The sequence below is a fragment of the Monoraphidium neglectum genome, assembly GCF_000611645.1.
Source record: "Monoraphidium neglectum strain SAG 48.87 unplaced genomic scaffold scaffold01951, whole genome shotgun sequence".
NCBI lineage: Eukaryota > Viridiplantae > Chlorophyta > Chlorophyceae > Sphaeropleales > Selenastraceae > Monoraphidium > Monoraphidium neglectum.
Genome location: NW_014011677.1, coordinates 1 through 8,299, shown reverse-complemented (window position 1 = coordinate 8,299; position 8,299 = coordinate 1). Strand labels below are relative to the sequence as shown.

The window sequence follows — 8,299 nt, the reverse complement described above, 5'->3', positions numbered from 1 at the left end:
GGGCCTGCTGACCCCGCACGCCCCCAGAACGGGTGGCCGCCCAAGGCCAGCGCATCCTCATCTTCCGCCCCCGGCGCGCCTACCCTTCTAGCTGCTCGCTGGGACGCGTCGCTCCTCGCCAACACCCGGCTGACAGGGCGCAGCCACGCGGCGGCGCGCGCCGGCCCGCTGGGCGTGCTGCATGCGCGCCCTGGGCTTTCTCAGGGGCACCCGCTCGTGGAGGGGGGTTGGTTGTGGTTGCCCGATCGCGCGTTGGCTCCCCCGCCCTGTGCTGTAGGGTAAGAATTTATATCATCGCACTGACAAACACTCAGAGGGCAGAGCCAGGCCCTGGCTTCCCGGGGAAGCAGTGTTCTAAAGCGGGCCCAGTCGAGGCGTCTGATTCGCGGTGCTGCCGTGCTGCGCCTTGGCTTGGGCCTTCCACTCAGCGCGACCGCCACACCGGCAGCGACCAGCACGCAGCGGCGGCGTGCAATGCCGGCGCAGCCCAGCGGGGCCCCGCGCGCGGCGGAACGGAGCCACCCGCCCTCCATCCGCGGGTGCTAGCGCGGCGCCCGCCGGCCGGCAGCGCGGCGCGGGGGGCGCACGCGCTCCTCTCGGCCGCCGCCGTCGCCGCCGCTGCTGACGTCAGAGTCGGCCGCGCCCTCTGCTGCGCTCACGCGCCCCCTTGTTCCCCGCGCACGGGCGTTCAGCCTGCCCTGCCCTACCCCTGGCGCCCGCGGCGCAGCCTCCGCCGCCGCCCTCTGCCTGCCTGCCCTGCCTGCCCCGGGCGCAAGAGGCCGCTCTGCCTCGGAGGGCGGATTCGCCTGCGCCTCTCCGGCCCTGGCGCGGCCCGCCGCCGCGGCCGTTGCGGGAGCCGGCGCGGCCGCGCCAGACGCCGCCGCGCGCTCTCTGTACTGCGCCAATGCGCGCTCGTACGCCGCCACCGACTCGCCCTCCTCGACCGCCCCCTGCGCCTCTTTGGCCGTCCCCTCGCCCCGCCCCGCCCTGCCGCACGCGGCGGCGCGCTTGCGTTTGCCGCCGCGGGCGCTTGGCCCGGCAGCCTGCAGCAGCTGCAGCAGCCGCTCGCGCGCCTGCTCGCAGCCCTGTGCCGGCCCCCTCGCGGCCGCCGCGGCGCCGCCGCCGCCGCCGCGCGTTGGGGGGCGCGAGCGGGCGGCGAAGGCGCGTAGGCTGGACACCGCATCTGGGCTGAGGGTGTTGGCAAGCTCTGGGTGCGCCTGGGAAGATTTTCGGGCGATAGAGGTCCGTTTAGGAGTCAGGACGGTCCCCCCTTCAGATGCAAGCGAGTGTGAAACCAAATCATACGTGCATGCGCGCTGCTGGTGCTGTCGTGCCGCACTGCCCGCCTCAGGACCACTGCAACCGCCGGTCACGGTTGCAACTGAACACTTTCTTTTCTGCCGGCACATTGGATGGACAGCAGCGATCCAACGTAGCAAACCGGCAGCAGCACGACGCGCACTGCAGGTGTGCCGCACGCACCTGCAGGTGGGCCAGGAGGGCGCCCAGGGACCTCGGCCCCGGCGCCACATGCTCGAGCATCGCCGCGGCCGCCTCCGCCAGCTGCGCGCGACATGCTGCTCGCCCCGAGGCGCCGCCCCCGCCCCCACCCGCACCCTCTGGATCCTCCGCCCCCTCGTCGCCGCCCGCCGGCGCACCCCCGCAGGCCGCCGTCGCGCCGGCGAGCGCCTGCACCAGCGCGAGCGCCAACTCCTCTCCGCCGCCGCCGGGCGCGTCCCGCAGCAGCGCGGCCACGGGCCCGCGCGCGAGCGCCGCGCCGGCGCTGGCGGGGGCGTGGGCCAGCAGGCCGAGCAGCAGCTTGCGGCGCTGGTGGGGGGGCGCCGTGCGCAGCAGGTCGCGGGACAGGGCGGCGGCGATCAGGGCCACCTGGATTCAAGAAGAGGGGGGAGGCCATGAGGGGCGGGGGCCGGCCTGGCGGCAGAGGTGCTGGCATTGGTAATGCATGGGTCACGCAAGCCACCGCCGTGCGGTGCACCGACCGCCAGGCCGCCGGCGGGCCGCGCCGAGCTTCGACGCCATATGCGCCGCTCGGCGGGGCGCATGCCGGCCTAGCTGCGCTGCGGGGCCCATCAAATCAGGTCATCTCGAGATGGGGGATCCTCAGCCCTCGACGCCGTCCAAGGCTTCCGGTCGTGCCTCAACGCCGCGCTCCGTCCCCCGGTCCTCGAGCCCCCCAAACCTGCTCATCCTCAGCCATGAGACAGGCAGAGATGGCCGCGTATGACGAGGATGACATCACCAGGCTGTCGCCGGCGACCGCCCCCGCGTAGGCCGCCGCCGCGGCCGCAGCCAGGGACGGAGGCTCGTCCGGGCGCGCGGCCGTTCCGGCCGCGCCGCCGGCGCCGCACTCTGCCGGAGGGGACGCTCCCTCGTTGGGCGCGCCCGCGCGCGCGCCAGCGCCGCCGCCGCCGCCACCGCCACCGCGCCGCCGCTCCAGCTGCGACAGGATCGCCCGCTCGAGCGCCGCCAGCGCCGCCGGCGCCGCCCTCGGCCGCCGCGCCACGAGCGCGCCCGCGCCCCGCGCGGCCTGCAGCAGCAGCGCGGCCGGCGCGGCCCCGGCGCTGCTGCTGCCCGGCGGCGCAGCGAGCAGGGGAGCGAGGGCTGTGGGCGCCAGGTCGTCGGCGAGGCGGTCTGACAGGAGCAGGAAATCTTGCAGCGCCTGTAGCGAGAGCACCTGCCGGGAGCAGCCAGCGTGGGCGGCGGGGGCAGGCCACGGCGGCGTTGGGAGGAATTTGGGGGAACTGCAGCTGGCGACCGCTCGCGTGCGGGCATGACGCACGCAAAGCGATGCGTGCGGCGCACGCAGCGCGGCGCTTTCTGCTGGCGGCGCGACCGGGGCCTCAGGCACCCCCCACAGGGGCTCGTCCTGACGCTCGAGACCTCCCCCTCCCCTCCCGTCCAACCCCATCTCTCGGCCCCGGCCATCCCCGCCTGATCCCCGGTCAGCCCGGCCAGGCCGCTGCCTCACCCGCGCATAGTCCGGCGCCCCCTCATCCCCAGCAACCGCAGCCAGCAGCGGCAGGCGCGACGCAGGTGCGGTGCCGTCCTCCAGCAGAGAGTCCAGGTAGAGAGCCGCCGCATCCTCGTCAGCACGCAGCTGCGCCTCGGCTTCCAGGTAGCCGCAGCCGCCGCCCGCCGCGGCGTCGTCCTGGGGGTGCTGCGCAGGGCCACCGGCTGCGGCGGCGATTTGGCCAGCGGCCACGGCCGCGGTGCGGCCCGCGGCGAGCTGGGCCTTGAAGGCTGCAGCCGCGTGCGAGTAGCGGGCGCTGAGGTGGCGGAGGAGGATGAGGTATGCTGCGAGGGCCCGCGGCTGCTGCTGCTGCTGGTGCTGGTGCTGCTGGTGGTGAGGCTGCAGCTGCCGCAGCCGCAGCGGTGGCTCATGGGGGGCAGCCTCCGCGCCGTTGCTCACAGTAGACTCGTCTGGTGCAGGCGACCAGGGCGCCAGGGCTGCAGCCTCCAGAGAAGCAAGCAGCGCCTGCAGACGCGGGGAGGGGCAGCAGCTGCAGAGCACCTGGGTTGGGGAGATTTGCAGGCAACGCAGGGGGCGGTTGGCACTGAGTAGATGCTATCACAAGCCGGACAACAGCAATTGTTGACAGGTGGCAGGTCCCTCTCTCGACCAACAAAGACCCACACCAGGCTTGACCGCACGCGAGACAGCTAACCACCCACTGCAGGCCTTCGCGCCGGCGCAGGGCGCCCTGAGCGACCCGGGCGGGGCCCCCACCTGCATTCCAAGGTCCACGCAGCTGAGGGGGCAGCCCAGCAGCGCGTCAAGGTGCGCGAGCAGCGGCCAGCGCAGCACTGGCGCGAGCCCCGGCCGCGGCGGCCCCTCCGCCGCGACGGCCGCGGCCTGCAGGGCCCAATATATGCCGTCTTCGCATGCCAGGCCGCCCCCTTCTTGGAGCTCGGCCTCGCTCGCCCCGCCGGCCGCGGCCATCGCGCCCGTCGAGGCCGCCTCCGCAGCGCTCGCCCTGCCAACCGCCGCCGCCGCTGCTGCCTTCGCCCCTGCGCTGGCCAGCTGGCGCGGGGGCAGCAGAGCCTCGAGCACGTCCCCAAGTATCGCTGCCTCCCCAAGCGCGTCGCCCGCCGCTGCCTCCTCGCCGCCAAGGCCTCCAGAGACCGCAATCACGCGCGCCGCCGCAGCCAGGCGCCTCACGGCGCCCGCGGCCGGGCCTCGACCGACGGCCGGCGGCGCCGCCGCGGGCCCGCCGCCGACGTCGATACTGGCCCCGGACAGGCCGCCCAGGGCGGCCGACACGGCCGCGTAGCCGTGCCGTCGGAGCCGCTCCAGCGCGGCTCGCGCGCCGGCGGCGTGGCCGGCCTGGCCGCCGTGGCCCTCTCCCGCCGCCAGCTGGGCACACAGGTCCCGCAGAAGCAGCGCATCCTCTGGCCGCATGCGCGCCAGCTCGTGCTCCCACTCAGAGTACGCCAACCCCTCACCACGACCCGCGCCGCCGCCGCCGTTGCTGCGGGCGTGGCCTCTGGTGCTGTTGCGGGCTGGCCCTGCTTGGGGCGTCAGCAGCCCGTCAAGCAAGACGAGCGCGGCAGTGCCGCTCCCGCACGACACGACGAGCCGCAGCACCGCGCTCATGCCGAGTTGCCCTGGGAGCTCCTGCAGCAGCTGCACAGCAGCTGCCTGGCAGGCCTCGTCGTGCGCCGGCGAGGCGGGCGGCGTGTCGGCCAGCGCCAGCAGCGGCCCGATCGCCGCCGCGAGCAGCGCGCTCACGCCCCCTGCTGCGGCGCCCGCAGCCTCGGCCACCTCGCCGCCGCGCGCCTCGGCGGCGGCCTGCGGCGCAGCCGGCGCGGCTCCAGAGGCTTTGGCTTCGACCACAAGCGCTGAAAGCAGCTGGAGCGCGCCGCGGCGCACTGTTTTGCTGCTATCCATCAGGCGCTCAACAGCGGCACACCTGACTGCCGCGCTCACGCCGCTCCCAGCGCCGACGCCGTCACTGCCGTCATAGGGCGCCGCTAAGCCACGGACTAGGGTTGGCGCCGCCGCGGCCAGCAGCGCGAGCGCCTTGGCGCGCACAGTGGCGTCCCTGTCGCCCGCCAAGCACGCCAGCAGCGCCGCGCCGGCCTGGAACGCGCCGCCGGTCGCCGCGCCGCCGGCCGCCACGCCGCCCTCAGGCTCGGCTGTGGCCCCCGCCGCGAGCTCGAGCAGCGCCTTGCGCACCGCCGCCTTGGGGTGCAGCAGCAGGGGCGCGTGCAGCGCCGACAGCAGCGCGCCCACGACCGCCGGCCTCGCGCGTGCGGCGCCCGTCAGCAGACGCAGGCCCACGGTGGCGGCCGCCTCACGCTGCGCCGCGGCAGCCGCTGCGGCCCCCGTCCCCCGGCCGGGCCGCTGCTCCAAATCCCTGGCGACCCCCAATGCTATCAGGCTGACCGCCTTGGCGCCCAGCTCCCCAAAACAGGCAGCAACTGTTGGAGGCCCCTGCGAGCCGCCTGCCCCCCCTGGCACAGGTTGGGGCGCGGGCGGCGGCGGGGGTGGTGCCGCCGCCGCCGCTGCTGGGTGCAGCAGCTGGCTCAGCGCGGAGCTGAGCTGGCTTTCCAGAGTGTCCTGCCGGCCACGGAAGCCGGCGGCGGCGGTCGCGGGAGGCGCGAGCAGTAGGGAAGTGACCTCATTGTAAAGCGCGTCTGGCGCGGCCCGCCCGGCGGCGGCCTGGCCGACAGCGAAAGCCACGTGCTGTGCGAGTGCAGCTGGGCGCGTGCGGGGCAATGGGGCAGTGCATGATAGGTGGGGGTTGGATGGTAAATGGGTGGCCAGTGGCAGTCAATATTGGCGCCCAGCCATGAACGGCCTCAGCTCAAACACTCTTGCATTCGCACGACCCTCAAAGGCGGTAGATGGGTGCTGCGGGCCCTCAAGTTTGGTGGGTGGTGCTCTGCGGAGCCGCCAGCACACCTGATATGCCGCTGTCGCAGTCATTGCTGCGGACCCCTGATGCCGCTGCCTGCAGCGCCAGCGTCGCTGACATCAGCAGCTGCGCGCAGGCGGGCGTGGGGGGCTGGCGTTCACGGCGTGGACACATGCAAAACCGGGCCGCTGGCTGGTGCTGTGGGGGTGCATGGCGGCATGCTCAGCGCGTGCTCCTTTTTGGGTTCCCTGCCATGCGCTTACGTCCAGCACCATCTCATGCAGGACGTGGCCATGCTGCATGCATGGGCACGCGGTCTCCTTGATGCTTTGCGAGGTGACCTCATGCATGCATGCGCCCTGCGCCATGCAAAGGCCGCGCATGTCGAGGGGTGCGAGCGGCAGGGGCTTTCCAGTCGGGCGGCGCGCGCACCCTGTCCGCCGCAAGCTGCTCTGAGGGGCGCTGGAGCAGCGGCACCCCGGGCCCGGGTGGGCAGCAGCGTCCCACCGCGGCTGACAGGTGCTCGAGCGCGGGCCCCGCAGCGGTCAGCCATCCGGGTGGCGCGCCTGCCACGGGCGCTGCGCAAGCAGCTTGCCAGCCGGAGAGCTTCTGCAGGATCGTTGCTGCCCAGAAGATATGTGACGTTATGGAATCAATGTCTTCGGCCGTTTCACCCTTGTGACTGATCACGCTCGCCGCCGCGCCTGCACCTCCACCAACATCAACGCCCACGCGGGCGATGGCCTCCGCGCTCGAGGCGGCCGTGGCCGCGGCCCCAGCGGCGGCGTTGGCAAGCACCACTGCCAGCCGCCTGCCCTCTGGAGATGCAATGGACAGCCTAGTCATGGTTCCTGCATCGCCGTCCGTCCCGGCACCCTCGAGCTCGTCTATGATTCGCAGGAGGGCGGCAGTGGGCGGTGGGAAAGAGGCGGGATGCCCGGCCTTGTGTCCCACCTCCGCGTTCAAGCGCGGGCCGCCTTCTAACAAGCCGTCCGACCAGTGCTTCATGTTCAAGGACGCCTCAGACAGGCTCAGATTGCTGGCTCCGGCGCCCTGTGGCCGTTGCACGGTTGGTTGATGAAAGGTCGAGATCATGGCCGACAGATCGGTCGTTCGGGCCTCCATGGCATCCATTGTGAATTTGACATGTTATGTGATGCGGCCGTGATTCCCCATTGTCACCAGCAAAGTCAGCTGGACGATTTGGCGCCCTTCGGGCTCCACGAGCTCTGTCATTGTATCGAAAGGCATCATAGGCTGCTCTGAGTTAGTAAAAGGTCCTAAAACGCAGCGCTGGCCGCTAGCGCACACAGCACGCACGGGCTTCACTCTTCTCACCGGCATCATTGCTGGGTGGGGAGCCCCGCCCGGGGGGCTCATTTTCTTGTATCAGTGAAATCAGGTAGGTGGTGCGTGGTGCACGGGGTGGCAAAGCAGAGGCCGCGCTCGACGACGAGAGCGAGCGCCCAGCTCGCCTTGGTGTGCTCGAGGGCCGTTCGCGTGGCACTCATGCGACCGTGCTACTCCGCTGCGTTGTGGAGCTTGGAAGGAGCCCTGGGGCGCACGCACGACAGCGGCGGCGCGAGCTGGTGTGGCGGTGCACCAGTGGGGCGCGCACCGGTGTCGCACCACGCATGCCGCTGCGATCGCGCTCGCGCCCGTCCGCAGGCCAGTCGTGATGCAGATGCAGGGTGACGACCTGGACCTGGACAATGTGCTCGACAATTACCTGGTGCAGCTCCAGGGCGGAGGCATGCCCGGCGCTGGCCTGCCGGGCGGCCTGCCAGGTGGCATCGGCGCCGGCATCGGCGGCATGGGCGGCATGGGCGACCCCCTCGCCGGCCTCGGGGGCATGGGCGCCGGCGGCATGGCCGGGCTCGGCGCCGGCGGGATGGCGGGCCTGGCCGGCATGGGCGGCGCGGGCATGGCTGGCCTCGGCGCGGGCGGCTACGGCATGGCCGGCCTGAACCAGATGGGCCTAGCCGGCATGAACGCCGCGCAGCTCAACATGCAGCAGGCCATGTCCCAGGGCATGCAGCAGTCGATGCAGCAGACCAACCCCGCGCTCGCGCGCAACCTGATGAACTCGCTTGGCGCCGGCCTCGAGGGCTTCGCCGGCGCCGGCGGCCTCGCCGGGGGCCTCGGCGGCGGCGGCGGCGCCGGCGCGGGCGGCATGGCAGGGCTTGCCGGGCTCGCCGGCTTTGGCGGCGGCGCGGGCGGCATGGCGGGGCTGGCCGGGTTCCCTGGGATGGGCGGGCTCGCGGGCCTGCAGGGCATGGGCATGGCCGGCCTTGGCGCAGGGCTTGGTGCCGCTGGCCTCGGCTCAGCCGGGCTCGCAGGCGTCGGCGCGGGCGGCAGCTCCGGCGCCGTGGCGCCCGCGAGCACCGCGCTGGCCGGCCTGGGCGCCGCCGCGGCCGCGG

General features: G+C 73.4%; 2 protein-coding genes across 2 annotated transcripts; one reads left to right on the top strand and one right to left on the bottom strand.

Annotated features, from left to right (window-relative positions):
- Window positions 1-1,347: 1,347 nt before the first annotated feature.
- Window positions 1,348-5,950, bottom strand: MNEG_9478 (hypothetical protein; the record flags this gene model as incomplete). Its single annotated transcript, XM_014042050.1, has 6 exons — window positions 1,348-1,356; window positions 1,483-1,887; window positions 2,201-2,695; window positions 2,990-3,496; window positions 3,749-5,320; window positions 5,927-5,950. 6 exons carry the CDS (start codon window positions 5,948-5,950, stop codon window positions 1,348-1,350), a joined length of 3,012 nt encoding a protein of 1,003 aa, XP_013897504.1.
- Window positions 5,951-7,557: 1,607 nt separating this feature from the next.
- On the top strand, window positions 7,558-8,247 carry MNEG_9477 (hypothetical protein; the record flags this gene model as incomplete). Its single annotated transcript, XM_014042049.1, has 1 exon — window positions 7,558-8,247. A coding segment is annotated over one exon (690 nt), but the record flags the coding sequence as incomplete, so codon positions are not given.
- Between the last annotated feature and the right edge of the window lie 52 nt (window positions 8,248-8,299).